The sequence below is a fragment of the Sarcophilus harrisii genome, chromosome 4, assembly GCF_902635505.1.
Source record: "Sarcophilus harrisii chromosome 4, mSarHar1.11, whole genome shotgun sequence".
Taxonomy (NCBI): Eukaryota; Metazoa; Chordata; class Mammalia; order Dasyuromorphia; family Dasyuridae; genus Sarcophilus; species Sarcophilus harrisii.
In genome coordinates this window covers 432265666-432291293 of record NC_045429.1, presented here as the reverse complement: position 1 = coordinate 432291293, position 25628 = coordinate 432265666, and the positions used below count along the sequence as shown (strand labels likewise).

The 25628-nt window shown below is 35.2% G+C and overlaps 1 protein-coding gene across 1 annotated transcript in view; it reads right to left on the bottom strand.

The window, feature by feature from the left end:
- Positions 1-25628, bottom strand: part of MYO1D (myosin ID) — a 376233-nt gene that overhangs the window by 131050 nt on the left and 219555 nt on the right. The window contains exons 17-20 of the mRNA XM_031967606.1: positions 19286-19509; positions 13461-13605; positions 12147-12251; positions 1035-1148 (exon numbers count right to left, since the gene is read on the bottom strand). Coding sequence (XP_031823466.1) covers positions 1035-1148; positions 12147-12251; positions 13461-13605; positions 19286-19509 — 588 coding nt within the window. The remainder of the gene's footprint in view (positions 1-1034; positions 1149-12146; positions 12252-13460; positions 13606-19285; positions 19510-25628) is intronic.

Genomic DNA, 25628 nt, shown 5'->3' with positions numbered 1-25628 from the left:
GCATCTCAAGCTCAATATGTCAAAAACTGAAGTTGTTTCTCCCCCTCTAAATCCATTTCCCCCTTTAAACGTCTCTGTTTCTGTCAAAGGCATCACCTTTTTTCTAGGCATCCAGGTTCAAATATGGGTGCCATATTTGATTCTCCTTTCTCCCTCATCCCTGGTATCCAATCAGTTGTCAAATCCAATGGATTCTAGTTATTTTTTTCTCACATCAATACTCTTCTGTTCACTCACACTACAATTACCCCAATTCGGACCCTCTTCTTCTCCACAGGGCTTTTCCCGATGTACTAAATTGCTGCTGCCTTAATACTGTATCATGATGGAGTGCTAGATTTGATAGCATCAGGAATATCTGGGTTCAAATCACAAGTGTGACACTTTCTAGTGGTATGAGCCTCAAACAACTCATAACCTCTCTAAACCCTAGATTTCTACTCTATAAAATGATGATTAAAAATACTCACAGTCTCTACCTCCCAGGGCTGTTGTGAAGCTCAGATGAGATGATCGTGCAGGGTTAGCATTTTGAAAACCTCAAAACACTATGTTAATGTCATCTATGAGTATTATTCTTATAAATTATTTATCAAAATGGATGGAAGCTTCAAAAAAAGAGTTTCTATTTATACAGCAAGATCTCAGGGAAGGAGGCAGTTAAAGTAAAATGAATAAAAAAAGGCAGGTAAGGAAATACAAAAGTAATTTGCTTCTCTAATTAGACATTGACCAATTGGCTGTGGATTCCCAAGACAAAAAAAACCCCCTGCAATATAGAGGCTTTTGCCATAACCAACAAGCATATATGTGAATAGGTTCCCATTGGAAAAAAGATTAGTGAACTATCGGAACCCTATGATGATATGGACTCCCAATATCACTTCCTAAGATAGCCTCACTTTACCTCCTCTCTCTACAAATTCAAATATGAACACAAAATCAGAAAAGAGGAGCATTATAATATCCCTATCACTAGAGATGGCAGTAAGGTCAGCGATAGAGAAGGACCACAGAGACTGGTCAGTACTTACATTATAGAGGGGAATTGTCTTCATCACTTTATACTGCTTGGTGGGGTCCATCTTGTAGAGGTGGCGATCCGTAACAAAAATTGCTCTATCTTCCACTTTACTAAATCGATTTACCTAGGAGAAAACCAAACCAGAGAATCCTCTTAGAAAGGAAAAATATATCTTAGAAAACATCCAGAAATTGGGAGAAGTGGGTTTTGAGACCCTAGGACTAGATAGTCAGCAGAATTAACTGATTTAAGTCTATGATGTTCAAAAGACTCTGTGAGGAGCCTTGAGATGAAAGAGACAGTTTCTATATTCAAGGGATTTTACATTCTAATAGGTCAAATACAAAGAGCAGCAAAAAAATAGCAGCATAATAAATAATTATACAGATTGTCCTAAAAATCTTAGTGCAATTGTTAAATTCATCTTTAATGAGAGTACTGATATCATGACTCAATGACAGTGATATTAAAGATAAACTTTAATGGCCTAAAACTGCACTATTTTTGTATTAAGGGAGATCACCTCTTTGTCATCCCCAGGAATCCCTCCTTGCTTCTGCCTAATGAGATCTCAGAAGATTCTAGCATTAATAGTTATATCTCATATCTGATGGATTATAACACCTGATTACTTCTCATCCTAAGGTTCTCTCTCCTGCTCATTCCATGCCATTGTCTGTATTAATCTTCTTGAACCAGTTTTTTTTTTTTTTTTTTGTGTTGGTTATAAAATTGTATGAATATGGGAAGAAGGGAGAAAAAGAGGAAGATCTCAGTGACTGGCTTTGATATGTAATATAAAATTACATAATCTTGAATACTTTTTTTGTGTTGGTTATAAAATTGTATGAATATGGGAGGAAGGGAGAAAAGAGGGAGGTCTCAGTGACTGGTGTTGATGTGTAACATAAAAATTACATAATGAATATGTAATATAACAAATATCACATATAATATACATGATATCATACATAATTATACATCATAACATATAATATGACAGACCTGTAAATAATGGAGTTTAGTTAGCCAAACCTTTATGTTTTAAAACTCCCCTGCATAAAGGCTAAACCTTTCCATAATTTCCTCAGTTAACCTAACTCTAGAGTCAGGAGGTTGGGGTCTAGCCTCATTAGGCTATAATTTTCTCATTTCTCTTTTCTCTTTTCCCAGGGAAGTCAGACGAGGTGAGCTTTCAGATCTATTTCCAGCTCTGTGATTTTTAACCTCATTTCCAGCTTCTTACCCACACACTCCTGTCCCTGGGTGCACAATCCTCAGCCTAAGGATGCCTGAGATGTTGTCTCAGCCTCTTTTGCTAATAATCTCAAGTCCCATCTCTTCTCCCAAGATCTCCCCAACGCCTCGAGAGTCACACTTTAGTGCTCCTTCCTGAACTCAGCTGCCACTTAGAAGCGGCACAGCACTTTGTCCTTGATTGCCTTGAATTGCTTCCCATATGCCCGCCTTCTTCCCGAGCTCTTTGAGGGCAGTGAAAGGGCATCCTATGCTCTTGAATGGATGGAGTGCTGGTACTCCACGAAGAGCTGTTGACTGGGTTCTACCGTTAGGTCTCTCCTCCCACCCTGTGGGGTTTTTGGGAACTCCTGTTTCCCCCATCCAGTCCTGGGTGACCTCAGGCTGCTTCAGGATGCTGGGGAAGGTTCCCCAAGGGCCCAAGGGAAGAGCCCACAGGAGGTAATTTCTGAAGTCCTGTGAGTTCGGCTTGGTCTCAGACCAGAGCTTCACCTTTGAATTAATAGAAGGGAACAGTGGATGGGTAGCTTTTAATTAGTAATGCTACAGCTCCACTTTATTACTGTAGCTAATTGAGATATGAACATACAGCTGTTCACAAGTGGCCTGGGAGTTTGTGGAGAATGATTTATTTATTTAGCCCTTCCCTATCCCCTGGGAGTTGGAAGTTATTTGTATTAATTTATTTCAACATACATTTATTAGCTTCCTCCTATGAATGGAAGACTGGGCTAGGTGCTGAGTGCCATTAGCAGCTAGGTGCTGAAGGAGAAGAAAAGATTAGATATCTCTTTTTCCCTTTTCTTTCTTTCTTTCTTTTTTTTTTTTTTTGGCAAAGCAATTGGGGTTAAGTGACTTGCCCAGGATCATACAGCTAGTAAAATGGATTTGAACTCGGGTTCTGACTCCAGGGTCAGTGCTCTATCCACTGTACCATCCTACTGCCCCAAGATTAGATATCTTTATCTAGGAGCTTGCCTTCAAGGACCTTACAGTCTATTAGGGAGGTAATAAGTAATTGCTGCCTGCTAGGTGATGCCCTGGATGGAACACCAACCCTGCAGTCAGGAAAACCTGAGCTCAAACCTGGTATTAAATGCTTACTAGCTGTGTGATCCTGGGCAAGCCACTTAAGCCTGTTTGCCTCAGTTTCCTCCTTTGTAAAATTAGCTGGAGAAAGAAATGGCAAACCACACCAGTATCTTTGCCAAGAAAACCCCAAATGGGGTCAGACAAAACTGAAAAAAACAAGTAAACAATAATATCTGAAAAGAAGTCAAGACAAATTTGATATAACAGTTTTAAAAATCTTGAAAGAGACACACAGATAAAGAGAGAGAGAGAGAGAGAGAGAGAGCGAGAGAGAGAGAGAAGAGGGAGAGAGCGAGAGAGAGAGCGCATTTGGCAGGATCAATATTTGCTTCAGTAATAGTGCTGCTTGCTCAAGTATAAAATGACCCCTGAATTTACCTGGCCCAACCATGACCTCCTCCAGACAAGCTTGCTTGAGAAAACCCCAACAGAGTACTATGCTTGTCAGGATGATGGAGTTTCTGGAAAGACTCAGACTTTTATCCAAACTCCCAAGACATTTTTTTTTTTTTTTTTTAGCTTTAAAGAACTTTATGCTCAGATAACTGTAAGGATTGTTCTATTTACAAACGGTAACTACATTCTCTCTTTAAGGAGAACTCATTTCCATTTCAGAAAACAAGATTTTTTTTTCTCTTATTCCAAATCAGTGGTTCTGAATGCTTTTTTTTTTATTTCTCTAAACTTCATTTCCCTTTTTTCATCTGTAAAATGAGAAGGTTTCCTAGAGCCTTCCTATTTGAAATTCCATAAGTCCAAGCACGAGGAAGTGAGGGGAAGGAGAGGAAAAGTTGGAACAGTAGGTTTTGCAAGGGTCAGTGTTGAAAAATTACCCATGCAAATGTTGCATATGTTTTGTAAATAAAAATTCCATAAGCCCATAAAAGAAGGATTTAAGGAGGGAAAGGGGACCACTGTGGCCCAGGAGAAAGAATACTGGATTTGGGATGGAAGGACTTGACTTTGGAGTCTAGCTCAAACATTTGCGGTCCATGCTATTTTGGGTCAGTCAGTGATATACTCTAGACCTTAGGGCAGGGGTCCTCAAAATTTTAAAAAAGGGGGCCAGTTCATTGTCCCTCACACTGTTGGAGGGCCGGACTATAGTAAAAACAAAAACTTTGTTTTGTGGGCCTTTAAATAAAGAAACTTCATAACTCTAGGTGAGGGGGGTAAACGTCCTCAGCTGCTGCATCTAGCCCTCGGGCCGTAGTTTGAGGACCCCTGCCTTAGGGTTACAGATAAAGACAGGGCTGGATCAAGTCTTAAAGGACATATGATGCAATTTCTTCATCTTGAAGATCACAGAAATTAAGTATGGCCAAATTAAGAAATTAAGTAAGGTCAAACAACAGCAAGTGGAAGACTTGAATCTTGATCCACTAACTCCCAATTTAGTGGTCTTTAGGGGACCATCTTAGTTTCTTCATTTATAAAATAAGGTGTTTCACTACATAATAGAAAAGGTCTCTTTCAGAATTGACATGGAGAATTTGATGACTCTCTGGAGCATCCACCTTCTTTACATGGAACAAGTGTTGAGTAGGGACAATCATGGGGTGGGAGAGAGGGATGTTCAGAGGAAAGAGAGAGGCCATTCTGACAAGTTTGATCAAAGACATGGAGGACCACAATATGTGGATGACACGGATGGGGATTCAGTCAAAGCTGGCCAGATCATACAGAGATGTTTCTGGGTAGCATCCCTAAAATGGGAAAAGAAGTGGTTCCAATTCCTGATGGCCACGAAGGTTAGCTTGTGAATGTGAAATGGAGGGAGGAAAGGGCCAGAATGGGGTGTTTTTGAACAGAAGACTGACATGATAAACTATCGTATTGAAGACTTAGTTGACAGTAAGGAAAGTAAGAAGATGCCAGAAAATCTAAATAGTGGAAAAACCATTAAGAGGATATCAAAGTCTGAATAAATTGTGGTATATGAAAATTATGGAATATTACTGTTCTGTAAGAAATGACCAACAGGATGATTTCAGAAAGGCCTGGAGAGACTTACACGAACTGATGCTGAGTGAAGAGCAGGACCAGGAGATCATTATATACTTCAACAACAATACTAGATGATGACTAGTCCTGATGGATCAGGCCATCCTCAGCAACAAGATCAACCAAATCATTTCTAATGGAGCAGTAATGAACTGAACTAACTATACCCAGAAAAAGAACTCTGGGAGATGACTAAAAACCATTACATTGAATTCCCAGTCCCTATATTTATGCACACCTGCATCTTTGATTTCCTTCACAAGCTAATTGTACAATAATTCAGAGTCTGATTCTTTTTGTACAGCAAAATAATGTTTTGGTCATGTATACTTATTGTGTATCTAAGTTATATTTTAATATATTTAACATCTACTGGTCATCCTGCCATTTAGGGGAGGGGGTGGGGGGAGGTAAGAGGTGAAAAATTGGAACAAGAGGTTTGGCAATTGTTAATGCTGTAAAGTTACCCATGTATATATCCTGTAAATAAAAGGCTATTAAATTTAAAAAAAAAAAAAAAAAAAAAAAAAAAAAAAGAGGATATCAAAGTGACCTTCTTAAAGAGCAGATCCAATAACCTTGGTATTTCACTAAATATAAAACCCTCTGTTTAACATGGAAGGCCCTTCATCAACTGGCCAATTCTTAAACTTTCTTGTCTTCCTAAGTCTTTCTCTCCTATACTTTGTGATCTACTGCCACTGGCTCCCTTGGTGTTCCTTGAACTTCTATTTCCTAGTTCTGTTTATTTTCAGTGGTTGCCCCTCATGTCTGGAATTCTCTGCCCCTTCATCTCCACTTTCTGTATTTTCTTGTTTTCTTTGAGTCCCTGCAAAAATCTAGGGTTCTACAAAAAAACCTTTCCTAAGCCCTTTAATGCCAGGGTCTTCCTTCTCTTCACTATCTCCAATTTATTCTAATTCTATTTTGTAGCTTATTTGTACCTTGTTTTTTGCTTTCTATCTTTCCCATTTAGACTGAGCTTGGGAATAGAGACTTCCCCCCTTTCCCTCTTTTATCCCTAGTGCTTAAAGGAGGGTCTGGCACATAGTAGTCCAGTACCTAAAATGCGTTTTACCTTGTCAAAGCATTTCTTTTCAAAATAAATTATAATTTTAAAAAATGAATGCCCATTTTGGTTTCTGAAGTCTTGTCCCGATTTTATTACATTTTTCAATTAAAATCAAACCTATATTATTAGGAATTATTAATAGCCTTGATTACTAAGAATTATTATTATTAATTTCACTGAATAAATTATTACATTTTATTAATGGGTGACTTTTTTATGCCCCCTTCTTCCTACCTACACACTATAATTTAGGAAAATATGGTTTTCAAATAATTGATGCACACTTTAAAGTATATTTTCCATGCTGACATATATGTAAATCAAAGATTTAGATCATAGGCATTGCTTAGACCGGTAGCAAAAACTTACTGGAGAACTAATCCATAGCAAACAATTGCCAATTTGGTAGATCTGACTTAAGGAAACTGTTTATCTTCAATGATGAACCAGAAAATTTAGCATCTGATACATAGTTTTATGAAGTGATGTTGGCAAACTTGAATTTGAAGTCTTTTCTAAGGAAACCATTAAAATCCTGCAACTGAGAGTTTTAAAGTAGTACATTCTAAAGCCACATCCTAACTTAGAATTCTGCAAGATCAAAAAATTCACATATCAAGGGATCCTTGAAATCATAAAGAAGCTTTGTTCCTAGGAGACAGAAATAGCTACAAGGCATTTTATAATTCATTAGGTACTTGCTGGTTTGGATGATACAATCATGTATTTGGGGAATTTTTTTTAGCTAAGGCAATTAGCCTCCAAAACTTCAAACTACTTCCATAGAATGTTTTTCAGATGAGACAAATCATAGTATTTGAGGGAAAAGGAGGAAGAGATGGAAAAAACTAGAAATACCCACAATAAGGAGAAAAAGAAGCACATGCAAATTGTTCAAGTTGTAATAAAAGAAATAAATTTTAATAAGAACAAATAATTGCTGGCTTTCTAATTTTGGCTACACTGTTTTGGTTTGTGCAAAACTTTTTAAATTTAATGCAATCAAAACACCAAAAGGAATTAAAAGGCTAATGATTCATTCATAGTTAATATAGAAACTCTCAAATTCACATATAAAATGGGCTCAGAAAGAGTATTGCTTCCAATAACTTTTGGTGTGAGGATGACAAAAAGCGATACGGAACCTCCATTTAGAGTACTTTGATGAATGTTAGTACCAGGGCAGGAGAGAAAATTTGAGACCTGAATTTTAGAAACCATTTAGACTAGGAGATCATTTTTGGGTCTTGGACTCCTTTTGGTAATATGGCAATGCCTATGTGCCCCTTCTCAGAATCATGTTTTTAAATGCACAAAATACATAGGATTACAATGGAAATTAATTATTCTGAAACAGAGTTATCAAAATAATTATAATTTAAAAAACCCTATGGTTAAGAACCTCTGATCAAGTCCAAACTCCTTATATTGTAGATGAAAAAACTGAGAACCAGAGAAATTAATTAACCTGCTTTAAAGTCACGTAAGAAATAGAATCAAGATTTGAATCCAAAATCTTACTCCAATAAAGTACTTTTTTTTTTAGAAATCAACATTCATTTTTATATTTTGAGTTCTAAAATCTCTCTCCATCCCACTCATTGAGAAAGCAAATGATATAATATCAATTATACATGTGAATTCACACAATATCTATTCCTATATTAGATGTGTTTGTGTAAAAAAAAAAGGCAAGCAAAATAAGGAAAGTGGACAATAATGTGCAATGAGAGTTCATAAATTCTCTTTCTGGAGGTATATTGTATTTTTCATTATGAATCTTTTGGAATTATTGTGGATCATGGTATTGATCAGAATAGCTGTCTCTTAAATTGCTAATCATTTCAATATTGCTATTACTACGTACAGTGATCTTCTGGTTCTGCTAACTTCACTTTGCATCAGGTCATTTAAGTCTTCTTAGTATTCTTCTGAAACCATTTCCCATGTCATTTCTTATAGTACATAGTAGTCCTTCACATAATTTGTCACATTTGTCAACTGAGGGGCATCCCTTCATTTCTAATTCTTTGCACTACAAAAAGAGTTGCCACAAATTTTTTTGGTTCATATAGATTCTTTCCCTTTTTCTGTATCTCTTTGGGATGCAGATTTAGAAGTGGTATCATTGGGTCAAAGGGCATGCAGTTTTATGGACCTTTGGATATAGCTGCAAATTATTCTTCTGAATGGCTGGACCAGTTCACAACTACCCCAACAGTACATTAAAGTATCTATTTTTCCACATCTCCTCTAGCATTTGTCATTTTCTTTTGTCATGTCAGCCAATCTAATAAGTGTGAGATGGTAGTTGTGTCTTAATTTACATTCCTCTATTTATTAGTGATTTAGAATCTTTCCCCCTTATGATTATTTATAATTTTGATTCTTCTGAAAACTGCTTGTTCATATCCTTCAACCATTTATCAAGTGAGGAATGGTTCTTATTTTTATTAAGTTGGTTTAGTCTTCTATAAATTTGAGAAATATAAGCCTTTATCAAAGAAGTGATGTAAAACATTTTCCCCTTCCCCATCTCCTGCTTTATTTCTAATTTTGGCTAAATTGTTTTGGTTTGTGCAAAACTTTTAAAATTTAATGTAATCAAAATTAAGCATTTTACCTCCCAGGATCCCTTCTATCTCTTGTTTTGGTCATAAACTCTTGTCTTATCAATAGATCTAAAAGATAATTTCTCTTTCTTTTTTTTTTTAATTTCTCTTTCTTTTCTTTTCTTTCTTTCTTTCTTCTGAAGCAATTGGGATTAAGTGACTTGCCCAGAGTCCCACAGCTAGGAAGTGTTAAATGTCTGAGAGCAGATTTGAACTCAGGTCTGGTGCTCTATCCACTGTGCCACCTCGCTGCCCCAAGGTAAATTTTTCCATGCTCTTTTAATATCTTTATGATATCACTCTTTTAAATCTAAATCACATATCCATTTTGCCCTTATCTTGGTATATAGTCTGCAATGAGGTCTATCCTTTGTTTCTGTCAGAGTTCTATCCAGTTTTCTTAGAAATTTTTATCAAATAGTGAGATCTTGCCCCCAAATCTTGAATCTCTGGGTTTATCAAACATTAGATTACTATGGTCGTTTAGAACTGTATATGGTATACCTAATCTATTCCACTGATCCACCCTTTTATTTCTTAGCCAGTACCAGATTGCTTTGATGATTACCTCTTTGTAATATAGTTTGAAATTAGGTGCTGCTAAATTACCTTTCTTCATATTTTTTCCCCATTGACTCCCTTCCTATTCTTGATCTTTTGTTTTTCAAGATGAATTTTGTGATTATTTTTTCCAGCTATATAAAATGATTTTTGGTAGTTTGTTATGGCATTGAATAAACATACTGATTGAGGTAGAATTTTTATTTTTTATTATATTGGCTCAGCCTATCCATAAACAATTAATAGTTCTTGAATATTTCTGTAATTGTGTTCATAGAGTTCCTAGGTGTGTTTTGGCAAATAAATGCAGAAGTATTTATACTATTTGTAGTTGTTTTAACTTGAATCCTCTTTCTATCTCTTCCTCTTGGTTTTTATTGGTAATATATAGAAATGCTGATGTGTGTAGGTTTATTTTATATCCTATAAATTTGCTAAAGTTGTTAACTGTTTCAACAAGTTTTTTAGTGGATTCTCTAGGATTCTCTTACTATATCATTATATACTTTTAAAAGAGGGATAGTTTGGTTTTTTCATTGCCTGTTCTTATTCTTGCATTTTCTTTTTATTCCTTTAGTGTTATAGCTACCTTTTCTACTAAAATATTAAATAGTAATGGTGATAATGAACATCCTTGATTCACCCCTGATCTGACTAGAAAGGCTTCTGGTCTACCCCCATCAACAATAATGCTTACTCTTGGTTTTTAGATATACTACTTGTCATTTAAAGAAAAGCTCTATTTATTCCTATGCTTCCTAATGTTTTTAATAGAAATGATGTTGTATTTTCTTAAAAATCTTTTCTGTACATATTGATATAACATGTGATTTTTATTGTTTTTGTTATTGATATGGTCAATTATGCTTTTAGTTTTCCTAATACTGAAATAGCCCTGCATTCATAGTATGAATTCCACCTGGTCATAGAGTATAACCTCTGTAATATAACCACTGTAGTCTCCTTGTTAGTATTTTATTTAAAATTCTTTTGCATCAATATTCATTAGAGAAATTGTGTGGTCTACAGTTTTCTTTCTTTGTTTTTGCCTTCTCTGGCTTAGATGTCAAAACTCAAATATTGTACTCTTTCAAGAGCACAAGGAAATCTTCATTACATTTGAGGACTAAAGAAAATTTTCAAGAAGAGTAAAGACTTGCAATTAATAATAATGAAGCAATTTTGTTACTTGATAAAATCTTTAAAAAAAGCAAAAATGTGTATACTGTAGTTTAATGAAATCTAGAACAAAGTATCCAACATATATATTTTGAACTCTCATTCTTTGGTCTGCTTCTAAGTAAAATAGTAATAGGATAGGAAGACCCATTTTTTCTTCACTTAGCTTCTAAGGCAATTGAAGCATTAAATCATGTGAGAGCTAAAAGGCACATTCAAAGTTATTTAATCCAAGCTCCCACCTGATGTAGGTATCATCTTCTATGACAAATCTACCATTTTTGTCAATCCCCAACACTTCCAGTGATGGGTAAAGTAAATGACTTCTACCTACAGCACATTCTACTCATGACTAGTTGTAATAAATTGAATGTTGCTACTTATATTGAGCTTAAATTTAATCCACAGAACTTCTGCCTACTTGGTACTGTAAAACTTGTCAACTTAAGAAACTGATAGGTTTTACTAATGGACTTGGCGTTGGAGAAGATGCATAGCCATGTGGTTTGCTGCTTCAACCTGAGGAACACTGGACCTCTCCATCATTTATGTCTCTTGGAATGCTCTAAGGAGAGCAAGGACTGCTTTGTCTTCCTGTTCGCCCCCAAGGGATAGTATTTTACAGACAGGTAAGTGATGCTCATTCATTTGTTCACTCGTGCTCAGACACCCAGGATGCTTCTTATCACTAGTTCTAAGATGGTCTGGTCTCTTTCTCTCTAGGCTCCTGATAATTTTATTCCTCATCTTTTGTCTATCCAGATGGTCAGACTTGGGCTCAGCTTACCGTTGTCCCCTCTCCCCACAATCACTTCCTCCATCTGCTGAGCAGGACAGATCAAGAATCAATCTACTTTTTAGCAATATAATAGGGGTAGCTGAAGTCTCCCATCGATGGTCTATCATTTGTCTTTGGCCCAGATTTCTATATTTGGAATTCATCATCAGACTGTTCCGTTTTAGTGGGTAGACAATAATATATTTTGAGAACAATAATACTTCTCTTTTCCCTATGGTTCTCCTGTCAAGTTTGTGGATTTTCACAAAGACATATAACAAATGGCACTTTTGTTATTGACTAGGACATCTTAATTTAGGGTCTTTAGAACTGTAATATAACCTTTTCTGTATTATAGATTTCTTTGGCAATTTAGTGACGCCCAAAGATCCCTTTTCAGAATATTTTTAAATGCATAAAGTAAAAAACATAAGATTACAAAGAAAGCCAATGCTATGGAAATATAATTAAGAAAATATTATTTCAAATGAAAAATTTTTATGGAACCACAGTTAAGCTTAGTCCTGTTTTAAGGTAACCAAATCAGCAAGTTCTATTTTTTCTTACCTTACGCACATGGCAGGAAAACAGAACGTTCATGTATTTGTCCTTCCGCTTTAGTTCATTGGCAACAGGGACAAAAGTGCCTGTGGTCTGTGGAGTGTCTGGCTTCTGAAAAGGAACATAAAGAAGGATAAGCTGAGCTGGAGAGGGATGAGAGAAAAAGTAGAGATAGCTGAGTATAAGATGCCTTGTGTGTGTGTGTATGTGTGTGTGTGAGTGTGTATGTAAGTGTATGTAAGTATGTGAGTGTGTATATATATATACACATACATACACATATAAAAATAAATATATATGTACATACATATATGTAAGTGCCTCATAAATATTCACCAATATTAACATTTATCACCAATAAAATGATGACTCCTATTGGTAACGATATTCATGATGCTTCATAAATGTGTTTTTGGATTTCTCATGTAGACTCCAAATTCTGCAAAAGTTGTTACAAGTTGAAGATGAGAAAAATCTTCACAGGTTCTTAACCCTCTTTGCTGCATCCCTTTGGTAGTGTGGCCAAAGTTATGGAGCCCTTCTCAGAACTGTGTTTTTTTTTTTTTATTCAAAATTAAAGGGATACTAATTTTTAGTTGTAGTTAGTGAAAATCAATATGTAAATTTTTTCCTACACAAATTTATGGATTCTATGAAATCTCTCCACAGACTCCAAGCCAAGAAACCTTGTTTTAGTCCAGAAAACTAGACTAGGGAGAGGATCACAAGTTGTAAGTGTAGATATGTATTGGGGGAATATTCTATATATAAGTAATAGTTGAAGGAGACAGAACAGATTCCCTAAGGAAGTAAACAAAAAGGAAGAGGAGTAAGGAGTCATTGATGGCGTTGAAAAGTAATATTCATGTGTCATATTGATCAATTTTTTTCAATTTTTCCAAAGGAACCCCTGAAGGTACAGTAGATAGACTGATAGGCCTGAAGTCAGGAGGACTTGAGTTCAACTGTGACCTCAGAAACCTCCTAGTTGTATGACTCTATTTAAGTCACTTCACCCTGTTTGCCTCAGTTTCCTCATATGTAAAATGAACTGGAGAAGGAAATGGCAAACACCTCCAGTATCTCTGCCAAGAAAACCCCAAATGGGGTCATGAAGAGTCAGACATGACTGAAAATGACTCAACAGTGATAAATCTGAAGGATTTAGATTTACGTTAATTTTGCAATTTTTCATTTTAAGGAAAAATCTGTCAAATTACTTATTTTTATTGCAATAATTGCTCAGAGAAAAATTGTGTCTGTGTGTGTGTATGCACGTGCAGAAAAGGGGCAGATTTCCATTTCCATCCCTGTACTCACTGCCGCCAGGTAGTTTCCTTCCCAGGCTCTCTGGAGGCCAAGGTCAGCTCTGTGACCTTTCAGCATCTCCATGGCAGCAACCTTTGCCCTGACCTGTGGCAAGTCTGCAGGGGGGATGCTCCGGATAAGCTGGGCTGCTCTCCATCTACAAGAAAATCAGAAAACATGGAATATGCATCAGAATGATATTCCTGTGGCCTTTGGCAAGATCTCGCCATCCTCACAAAAATTACATTTCACATTACACAGGTGAGCCAAAGATGCCCATGTTCTTCTTATCCTGAAAAGGGAATGCAGATGCCCCCATGAAACTTATGGCAACTTTGACCAAACAGGCAGCTGGAGTCTACTGGGTTCAAGATATTTAAATATATACAATGTAATGAAAAAAAAAAAGGGCAAAAAGAGAGTCAAATGGAGAATCATGAGACTGGGAGAGGGAAAGATCTTGCGTAACTGGTGACATCAGGAGAAATTTCACAGTAGAAATGGCAAAGCTAGTTCTCCAAGCAGAGAAGGATTTCATTAGGCAGAGGCAGAAGAGATTCTCTGCAGAGATGGGGGAAGGATGCAGGAAAGTACAGAAGCAACAAGAAGTATTCAATGGAGGCAAATAACTCATAATCTAGTGGCTAGGTGACAGAGTGCACGATGAGGTAGAGTGGGGAAAAGAGGCCAGAAAATCATGGATATCAGAGAAAGGAGTCTATGTTAAGTCTGTGGGCAGTGGAAGGTTTTGGATCGTGAGTGACATGATTGGGCACACGTTAGGAAAATTACTTTGGCAGTGAGCATTGTGAGGGACAGCTTGAGAGAGCTGGGGCAGGAAAGGCCGCAAGCGGATAGAACAGTCCGTGTGAGAACAAAGAAGGAGTGATTCAGAGGGGATCAATCAGGACAGAGAGCCAGGGAAAGATAGGAACAAACTAAAGGCTACGGGAATGAAAATGAGCAAGAGAATATTACATGGATGGATGTTCATGGGAAAATGGTTCTGTGGCTTAAGGCTTGAGTGGTTTGGAGTAGAACCCACATTTGGCCAGAAATATAGGGCCTCTAACAGTATTTATTATAATAGAAGGATAGACTGAGAAAGGACCTTAAAGGACCCTAAATCTAACAGAAGTATAGGGCCTCTAACAATATTTATGATGGAAGGATAGATTGAGAAGGGGCCTTAAAGGACCTGACTCCAATTCCCTCATTTTGTAGGGAAGGAAACAGGTTTGAGGATAAGTGGCTCGTCCAACGTTCCACGTCTTGCAAGTCTGTGGCAGGAAATGACTATTCTGGATCATCAGTCTATCCACTGAATCCCCAAGCCATCTGCCTTGCTCAGTGCACAGAAACTCTGAACATACTTAAGGAATATTGTCTGTATGTATGTGTATATGTATGACTAGTCGATCTGGAAAACCGGCACTAAGAGCTGTTTCTCTCACAAGGGGAAACATCTCCAGAAGAACTTATTTCTGTTCCCACGCCTTCATCGTTGGGTACTCTAAATGTGGACGGTTTACATTCAGCGGATTCCTCAAGTATGACGCCAGTTGTTTTCATTGCCCCCAAGAGCATCCTGTGACTTCATGACACAATGGATGCATTCAGGAGGGAGCCTTCATACTTAGCTATTCCACTGTAAGACTCTTTGGTGATTATCAGAAGTGGAGCTAAGCTAGGTCTTGGTTCCCCTCTTCCCAAGAGCACTCATCTGACACACCTATAACACCAGTGATAGGTTTGGATCACAGTTGCCAAAATATCAGAGGATGAATTTGAAAATTTACTTTTGCTTCAGAGGAGACTGGGAGTAAAGAGCTGAAAATCCCCTTCAGCTTAACTCATGCTCTGTGTTAGGATCCAGACTTTGGGTGAAAGATTCTATAGAGAAAAGAGATTAAGGAAGCTAATAAGTAATAGTCACATTCTCAAAGTAACAGATTAGAAACCCCTAACAGATTTAAAAATCAATCTTTGGGTTTTTTTGAGGTTAGCTTGTTGTACTTTGTACCTCCTATAATATAGCACTATATCCTTTACTTTCTAAAAAACCAAAGATATATTTTGATATTTATGGTTAATACCCATTTCTTTGAAGAATAATATTCTATACTTGTGCTCCCAATTAAATTAATTGGAGTTCATGACAAGAATTGTCCTGTGTGAGAATACTTTGCTTGACTGAGCCTATATGATACAGAGGACTCCCTCCTTTCTCTCTCTATTTTTCCCTCCCTCTTTGCTTCTGTCCCAGTAGTTAGAGAGAGGTGAGAGGGGAGAAAAATGAATGCTTGATCATTGTAAAATAATAAGCTAAAAAAGACATGTATGAACAATAGGAATATAATATAGCATTTTTCCTTAAAACAACTCTATGAGAGAGGTAGGGCAAGTATTATTTCCATTTTTAGTCAATGGAGAAACTGAAGGTTAGAAATATTTAATGACTTGCTCCAAGTGATACAACTAACAAGTACTGGGAACTGTCCTCAAGCCTGTCTCTTTCTACCATATTACATCATAAATATCTAAGGCTTTATACTGGACATTAAGTGAATTAGATCGAAATTTTCTTTCTTTTTCTGTCCTTTTCTGTTTAATGCCAATGGTCCCTTTAACATGTATCTGGGTATTTTGTATGTCAAGTTTTCAAATATTTCAAATTTTGTATTTCAAAATAAAAGACCATTAGAGACATAATTATTATATGTAAATAAAATTCAACCTGAGTAGCAGCTTGCATGAAAGAAAATTAAAGAGAAAAACCCAAAAAGAATAAAGTGAAAAGATTTCGGGCTGAGGCAGAATAGTCCCAGGGATTGTCATATTCTCAGTGGTACCATAACAACACTTAGCTCTCTGCCTTCTCTTTCTTCTGCTTTCACATGTTTAATTCAATTTTTTCCAATTCAACAAACATTTTCAATTGTCTATTCTGTGTAAAGCATTGTGACAGTAAGAGCTCAGGGAGCAGGGAGGCTAAAAGGCAAACTATGGTCCTCCCTATGATGGGCTCAAACACATTAAACTCCACCAATAGACTGCTCCTGGCTAAAACTGAGATAAGCAATTCCAGGGGACTCTCAAATTAAATGTGAAGACTGAGTACAAACCTCCAGAAAGGACTTCTGATCTGAAGCTAAAATTCACAGTAATTTGACAAAGTTAAAGATTAGTGAGAAAGGTACCAAATTGTACTTACAAATTCATCTCTTTAAAAAGCTTGTGCTGAAAAGAAATCTCTCTCTTTCTCTCTCTCTCTCTCTCTCTCTCTCTCTCTCTCTTTTTCTTTTCATTCAAGTAATTTCAATTTAATTATTTTAGGCAAGGGTTTGAAGTCAGCTAACAAATCAAGGTAGAAGAAGCACATCCATCAACCTTCTCTTACCTGGACACAAATGGCACCTGATGGACATGGCAACCCATTGCCACCTGGTGGCAGGATACTTGAATTCCAGGTATAGTTACTTTGAGAAATAAGTAGATCTATTAAATTATCAAATATATTTATTAAGTGCCTACTATATATACTCTGTGGCATACCATATTTCATGTACGATACACAATATTTATATTTAATTTACATATATACACACATATATGTAAACACACAGACACATGTATGTTTGTGTGTGTAAAATGCTCTCTGTGTGTATTTGTATGTGTACACATGTGCACACACACAGTACTGGGAGCTGCAGGAGTTATCAAGATAAAGTGGAGAGTGTTCCCATCAACAAGGAGATTACTTGAATCTGACAGACTTCCATGAAGTGACAATCAGTCAACCATGGCTTATTAAGTATTGATGTTATGCTAGATGCTGGGAATATGAAGACAAAAATCAAGCAGTTCGGGGGAGATGTGTCTACATGGATACAAAATATGGATGAAGAAGGCCAGAAATAATTTCAAAGTTCCCAAGCAGGGCCCAGAGCTTGGGGTCAGGGAAGACTCATGAATAAGAGAACCATTGAAGAAAGCTTGGGATTCCAAGGGGTGGAGGAGGAAAGCAGTGCATTCCCAGACATAGAGAGAGAGCGTGTTCTCTCTTAGGAGACAGAATATTGAGTGTGAGGAAACAGCAAAAAAGGCCATTTGGTTGGACTATAGAGGATGTGAAAGGAAGTAATGAAGAGTAAGTATGAAAGGGTAGACTGACCAGATTGTAAAGAGCTTTGAATTACAAACAGGGGAGTTAATAAATTATCCTAAAAGCAATTGGAAGTGGTTGGAGTTTCCTGAGAAACTTATTTTAGAAATACCACTTGAGCAGCTCTGCCCAAGATGTATTGGAAACAGGATCAAATGGAGTCATGGATGCCATTAGGTTATTTCAGTAGTAAGGCAGGAGGGGACGAAAGTCTAAACCAGAATGTGGCTGTGTGAGTAACTAGGAGGTGATAAATGGAAGCCAAATAGACAAGACTTGAAGAATGAGAAATAGAAGATGACTCTGAGCTTGTAAATATTGGGTATTTGAAAAGATGAAGGTGTCCTCAACAGAAACGGAAGTTTGGAAGTAGGGAATGTTATTTTTTTGGTGGGGGAGAAGATAAAGTATTCCATTTTAGACAAATATTGAATTTTCAATGCTCACAAGTTAGCAGATGGGAAATGATTCCAGCAGAGGAGACTGAGAGAAATATCAAGAAATAATAATGTCACAAAAACCTGGAGAAGAAAGAGTACCCAAGAAAACAAAAGGGTAAATAGTGTAAAATGCTGCTGAGAGCTCAAAAAGTATGAAGGCCATGGAAAAAAAACAAAAAAAAAAAAAAACTCAACTCAAAAAACGACCCAATGACATTTCACTTGGCAATAAGGGGATCACTGGTAACTCTGCAGAGAAAAGTTTTTGTGACAAAAAAAAGATTTTGTGACAAAGCCTAAAACTAGATTATAAGGGGCTTAGAAGTCAATGAGGAGAGAAAGGAGAATCAAATGTAGCTCTTTGCTAGGAACTTGGATATGAAAGGGAGGAGAGATAAAGGGCAATAGCTTGAGGGGAGAATGAGATAAAATGTGTGTGTTTTTTTTAAAGAATGGAAAAGATTTGAGGATGTTTTTAGACTTTGGGAAAACACCTAATAGATAGAGAACAAAGATTTGAGAGACTAAAGCTTTTATTGTGAACTTTATCTGTTAGAAGAGATGAGATCAAGAATAAACAGATTGGACTTGGTAAAAGAAGGGCCATCTTTTTATCTAAATTTGGAATAAGAGAAGAGAGAATGAGGAAATGATGCTAAGAGTTTTTGAGATTTAGAGCATGGAAGAAGAGAATGATACAAAAAATATCTTTTTTTAAAAAATAAATTATAAAGTGAGTTCTCTACTGGGGGAGGGAGAAGGTAGGATGATATGGTACAGCCAGTTCAAGAACAGAATAGATTTGGAACAGCTCTAGTGGGGAATGTGATGTAGAGTCATTTAGGGAGAATTAAAAAGACTTGTTTGTTATAGGGAGTACCCAGTTAAGATTAGGTTCCAAGTCTGTTCGGTAGACCCAGTTAGCATAATTGCATGCTTTCTTTCACTTCATTTATCAGTAATGAGTAAAAATGAAATAGTTAGTAGACCTTTAGGGCAATGCAAATATAGGGTTTGGCAAGGGTCTTATGAACATTAGACCAGATAAGGAGGAACTGGTTTGTTCAATAAAACATCTCAGACCCACACCAATTTTATTATTTATCTTTTGTGAAACATACTCTGTATCATACCACTTTGGCCTACTATAGAACACAAAGCAGAGATAACTTTTTTTGCTTTAAAAAATAAGAATTGGGTTGATGTAATAAACTGTATCAGTATGTTCCTACCTCTGATAAATCGCCTTGAGGGCCTCTTCAAAGCGATGCAGAACTTTAGGAGGAGTTGGCCACTTCACATGCTTCCCATAGTCCTTCATGTTCTTGACCCCCTGCAAGCGTCTGTGGACCTCCTGGATGTACGCCTTGACTTTGTAGCGCCGATGGTACCTGATGATGGTCAGAGCAGCCTTTGTCCTCTTGTATTTCATTCGGGCTATGGTGCCCCTCCACACCTGTATAAGTAATAGAAAGAAAAGTGAAAAAGAGGAAAATTGTCCATTAGCTGTGGCTAGCTTTGAAGTTAAACATATCATAATAATATCATAATACACAGGTGTTATTTGACATAGGACTTAGCTTTGAGAAATAGAAATTTAAGAAGTTCAATCAACTCTCAATCAGTCATATAAATCATGGTGGAGGGAGAAGGGGAAGACTTGTACCAAAATAAATTTGTATTTTTGATTGGAATATCTTCTAACATTTGAACGAATGCATCTGGTTTCCTAAGATTTTGTAATATGTACTTGAACTAAGGAAGCTTTTCCAATATACCCCCTATTTGATTCAGCTAATCAATCAACCAGCAGACATTAAGTGCCACTGTGTGCCAGACATTTTGCTAGTTATTGGCTATACAAAGATGAAAATACAATAGTCTCTGGTTCAAGAAGCTCATTGACTGATGAAGATAATATGAACATATACAAGTAAAGACATTAAAAAAAAAAACCAAATATTTTTTTCTCTTTTTTGCAGGGGGGGAGGCAATAGTTTCTGGGGTTAAAGGCTTCATGTAGGAAGTGACATTTTCATATTTCTCATTTAATTGTGAGGACAATGACATCAAAGCTCAGATTATTTATTTATCATTTATCTTTTCCTTTTGGGAAGTTTGCTTCCCATTTTATAGCTCTGGGCAGGATAGGAAATTTAGACAGGAAAAGTTTAAAGGAAAGAATTTTGAGCCTTCAAAAGAGAGTTGCTAATAATAACGACCAAATAGAGATACCATTTTTGCACTTTTGATACTCTTTCAATGTTTTTCTATTTGATTATCAACCTGACAAATATCAACAAATGGGCTTTTTCCTTATGTAAGTGACAGAAAAAGATAGCTTATATGACACTGTGCATCAACTATGTTTGTATATCTATATATAAAAGCATAAAATTTTAAAAAGCATGATTCATCTAGTCATTTCATTCATTCTATGTTGATTCATAAAATCTGCCAAGGTTTCTCTGAGTCAATCTTTTGTAATTTCTTAGTAAAAAATATTTTATTTTGATCAAAATTTGACCCTGTTTCCCTTGCTATTTAGCAATTCTCCAGTTAAAAGGCACTTCCTTAGTTTCTAGTTCTTAGCTACAAAAAAGTACTGCTATAAATATATTTTTGTCCATCTATATCCTTTCCATCTTTCTTTGATATCTCTCTCTCTTTCTGTGAAAGGCTAAAGGCACCCTGATCTTAGTAGAAAGTGGGAATCATTTATAAAAACTTATCCAGAGGACTGATATGGTTCAAAAAAAAAAGTAGATGCTGGTGGATATGATCCCATTTATTTCTTGTTTCTTTTCCTGTTTCTCAGTAGTTGGTACAGTAATAATATCATCAAACCAAAGTAAATTCACAGCTTAGTGACTTTTCAGTAAAATTTCAAATTGTTTTCAAGAATGAAGGGACCACTATACAAGTGTTTCTATAGTCCCATGCTTCCCCCAACAAATAATTTTCCTTCTCTGTAATTTTTGCCAGTCTGAAGTGTGTGAAGCAGAACTTTAAGAATTTTTAAAATTTGGATTTCTATTATTAATGATTTGCATCATTTTTTCATGTAATTGCTCATAATTTGAAATTTTTTCCTTGAGAATTGCCAGCTCATATTCTTTGATCATTTATTTGATGGGGAATGAATGATCTTGTTTAGGTATACATCCATTATATGTCTTGGGTATCAGAAACTTATCAGAAAAAGTTGCTGCAAAATTTTTTTCCAGTTCACTGTTTACCTTTCAGTTCTGTGTTAATTAGTTAGGTAAAACCTTTTCAATTTTATATAATCAAAACCATCTATTTTATCTCCTCAGGTTCTTATGTTAATCAAGAATATTCCTCCTATTGACAATTGTGAAAAGATTACCTTTCTTTTCCTTAACTTGTTTATATAAAAACTTTAACTTTTTAGATTAGGTCACATATCCATTTGGAATTTATTGTATCATAAAATATGGTATCATCTATTGGTCTAAAACCAATTTCTGCTAGACTGTACACTAGTATGTCCAACAATTTTTGTTGAACAATACATTCTCAATAATTAGGGTCATTGGCTTTATCAAGTGTTATATGAACATGTCATATTGCTTCTGGAGCTTATATATCAAAGCAGTTTCGCTGATCAAGTTTTCTATATTTTAACTAGTATCAACTAGTTTTGATGATTATTCCTTTGTAGTCCAGTTTGAGATCATTTACCATTAGGTCCTCTTACTTCCCACTTTTTCATCATTTTCTTTGAGATTTTTTATCTTTTTTCCTTCAAATGAATTTTTAAATCAATTTTTTCTAGTTCTATAACCAATTTATAGTTTGACTGTTACGTTACTAAATCTGTAAATTAAGTATTTTCATTTTTTTCTTTTGGTATAATGCAACTGAGCAATTGCTTAGTTTTATAGTAAATTGTAAAGTGTTTTATACTTGTATTCCTGTAATTTCTGCATGTGTCTCGGTAAGCAGACTCCCAGATATTTTAAGTTTTCAATTGAAATTCTTTTTTCTCTCTTCTTATTGAGTTTGTTGGTAATGTAGAGAAAATTTGTGTAAGTTTATTTTATGTCCTGCTACTTTATTAAATTATTGTTTCAATTAAGTTTTGGTTGAATTTAGAGATCTATTGTCTGCCAAAAGTGATCATATGCTTCCTTTTTACCCTTTCTTATTCTTTCCATTTCCTTTTCTTGTCTTATTGCCATGCTTGGATTTCTAGCACTATGTTAAACCACAGTGTTTACACTGGATATCTTTGATTTATTTAAGATATTAAAAGACTTCTGGTGTTTTCCCTTTAAACATATGCTAGCTCTTGGTAATAGATAGATATTTATTTTGTTAAGGAATGGTATAGATTAAAATGTTATTTAAATTTTTAAAAATATTTTAATATTTTCATTTTCCTCAGTTACCTTTTTTGGTGTAAAGAAGAATTGTTTTGTCAAAAACTTTTTTGGTGTCACCTATTTTTATTGCTTTTATTAATTATTAAAATGTCACATTATTTTGATAGATTTCCTACTATCTACTCTGCATTTCTTGAATAAATGTAACCTAGTCATAGAGTATAAATAAAGATAATTATATAAGAAAACTCTGAGGTAGCACTTCACACCTCTCAAACTGGCTAAAATGATAGGAAAAGATAATGATAAATGTTGGAGAGGATGTGGGAAAACTGGGACACTAATACATTGTTGGTGGAGTTGTAAACTGATCTAACCATTCTGGAGAGCAATTTGGAACTATGCCCAAAGGACTATCAAATTGTGTAAACCCTTTGATCTAGCAGTATCTCTCCTGGGCCTATATGCCAAAGAAATCATAAAAAAGGGAAAAGGACTCACGTGTGTAGAAACATTTGTAGCAGCACTTTTTGTAGTGGCAAGGAAATGGAAATTTAGTGAATGCCCATCAGTCGGGAAATGGCTGAATAAATAAGTTATGGTATATGAATGTAATGTATTTGTTAATGGAATAATAATATTCCATAAGAAATGATGAGCAGAATAATTTTAGAAAATTCTGGACTGTTTTTAAGCAAAGTGAGTAGAATCAAGAGTACATTGTACGCAGCAACAAGATTGTGTGATGATCAATTATGATAAACTTGGCTCTTTTCAACAATGTGGTGATTCAAGGCAGTTCCAATAGACTTGTGATAGAAAGAACCATCTGCATCCAGGTAGAGAACTATGGAGACTGAATGTGAATAAAAGCATAGTATTTTCAATTTTTTTTTTTTTTGGTAATGGTGTCTTTGCTTGTTTTTCTTTCTCATGTTCTTTTTCTCCCTTTTGATCTAATTTTTCTTGTGCAGCATAATATGGAAATATGTTTAGAATAATTACACATGTTTAATCTATAGTGGATTGCTTGCTGTCTGGAGGAGGAGAAGGGAGAAGAAAAAACTGAAACACAAGACTTTGCAAAGGTGAATGATGAAAATTATTTTCTATGTATTTGGAAAAATAATAAGCTATTATTAAAAAACATATACAATTGTCATCTGTTGGAAAAATATTAGCTATCAATATTTATTAGTTTTAATATGCTATCATTCTCTTTCTCTGTTTAATCTCTCCCTGGTTTTGTTAATAGGAACATATGTCACGTAGAAAATGTTTATTTATTTTTGCTTACAATCTGTGTGATGTTAGAATTATTTTTGTATGAGAGAATTAATTTGAAATCCACATGACTTTGGGATTTCTACTTTGGGAATTTCTTTATGGTATCTTCAAATTATTTTTTCTGTATTGAGCTATTTAAAGTCTCTATTTCTTGTTTGGTTAACCTGAGTATTTCATATGTAAACACTCATTCATTTTAGCAATTTTGTTGGTAGATACATGAGCAAAATAGTTTCTAATAGTTATCCTAACTTCCCCTTCATTTGTTGTAATTCTTTTTCATTCTTATAGGCACATAGGTGGTACAATGGACAGAGCACTGGATCTGGAGTCTGGAAAATCTGAATTAAAATTTGGTCTCAGACACTTACTAGATATTACCCTGGGCAAGTTACTTAACTTCTGTCTAAATTTTCTAATATAGAAAATAGGGATAATTGTACCATCTAACTTCCAGAATGGTTGTTAGAATAAAACGAGATATTTATAAAGCATTTTGCAAGCCTAAAAGTACCATAAAAATGCTAATGATGCTGTTTAATGATACTGGCACTTTAAAATTACAAATTAGTTAGAGCTTTATATATTTTATTTTTTAAACACTTTACTAGTTCAAAGGCTTTTTTGTTTTCAATTTTCTCTATCTCTTAGGGGTTTTAAAAATTGTTAATTTCCTAGTTATTCTTTTTAGTTGCAGGTCCAGTTAATCAACATGTTCTTTCTTTCACTGATGAAATTAAGAACTATAAATTTCCCTCTAAGAATTGCTTTGGCTGAGTCTTAAGTTTCATCTTTTTGAGGTTCCTTTTTTTGGATGAAAATATTTAGGTAATTTATTCTTTGACCTACATATTCTTTAGGATTAAATTATTTAATATCTCTTCAAATTTGAATCCATTCTTCAAATGCCCCTCACTGATAACAGTCTTTATCATGTTCTAGTTTCCAAAGAATGTGTTTAATATGTCCTTTTCCTCCCCCCATTTGATCATGAGATTTTTATATCACAACAAGTAATCATTTTTTGGTAAGGGTCACAGCTCTTTTGAATAAAATGCACATTTCCTTTCTGTTCCCATTGGCTAATTACTAGAGAATTATCTTATTTAGCTTTCTGAAAATCCTCCTGAGGTATACAGACTTCTTTCTTGCCTATTTTTGTTACATTTATCTGGGTCTGAAAGAAGTCCATAGAAATTCATACTTATTAGAGTTTTTTTGTTTCTATCTGTAATTTGATCAACTTTTCCTTTTTGTATTTAGATTCTATGAATTTGAGATAGATGCATATATGTATTGAATATTGATACTTCATTACCTGTATGGTACATATAAATAAAATGTGGTCTCACCTTTTATCTCTTTTAATCATGACTTTTTATTTCTATCTCATCTAGAAATTGCAACTCAAAAATGATGGAAATCATTTTACTTTTGTTACCTTTGGATAACTGAGCATTGACTGGACTCCACGTTTTTGTTCTATTTGTAATAGCTTTCTTGATAAATCCACTTCTCCAGTTCCCTTTTTTTCATTATAGGAATAAATTCTAAGTCACAATAACCCTTGAGAAAGCAATATTAGCCTCATCACCACTCTCCAACTGCTACTTTGCTATTGTCTTTCATCTTCAAGTTCTTATAAAAGGTTATCTATAGCTATTTATTTGTGAAGGTTTTCTCAGTTGATTTGTTTCTTAATTATCAACAATTTATTTCTTAAACTCATCATTCTGCAGAGCATGCTACTAATCTTGGTTCCATATTCGATGAGTTCTTTATCATCTTAATCTTCCTTTTTTTGACAACTATTAACACCATAAACCATCACTCATTCATCAGTAGTTTCCCTGACCTCAACATCTAAGAGACAGTCTCCATTTGCTTTGCCTTTTATACATGTGGTCACTTCTACTATGTTGTAATTAGAGGTCATTCA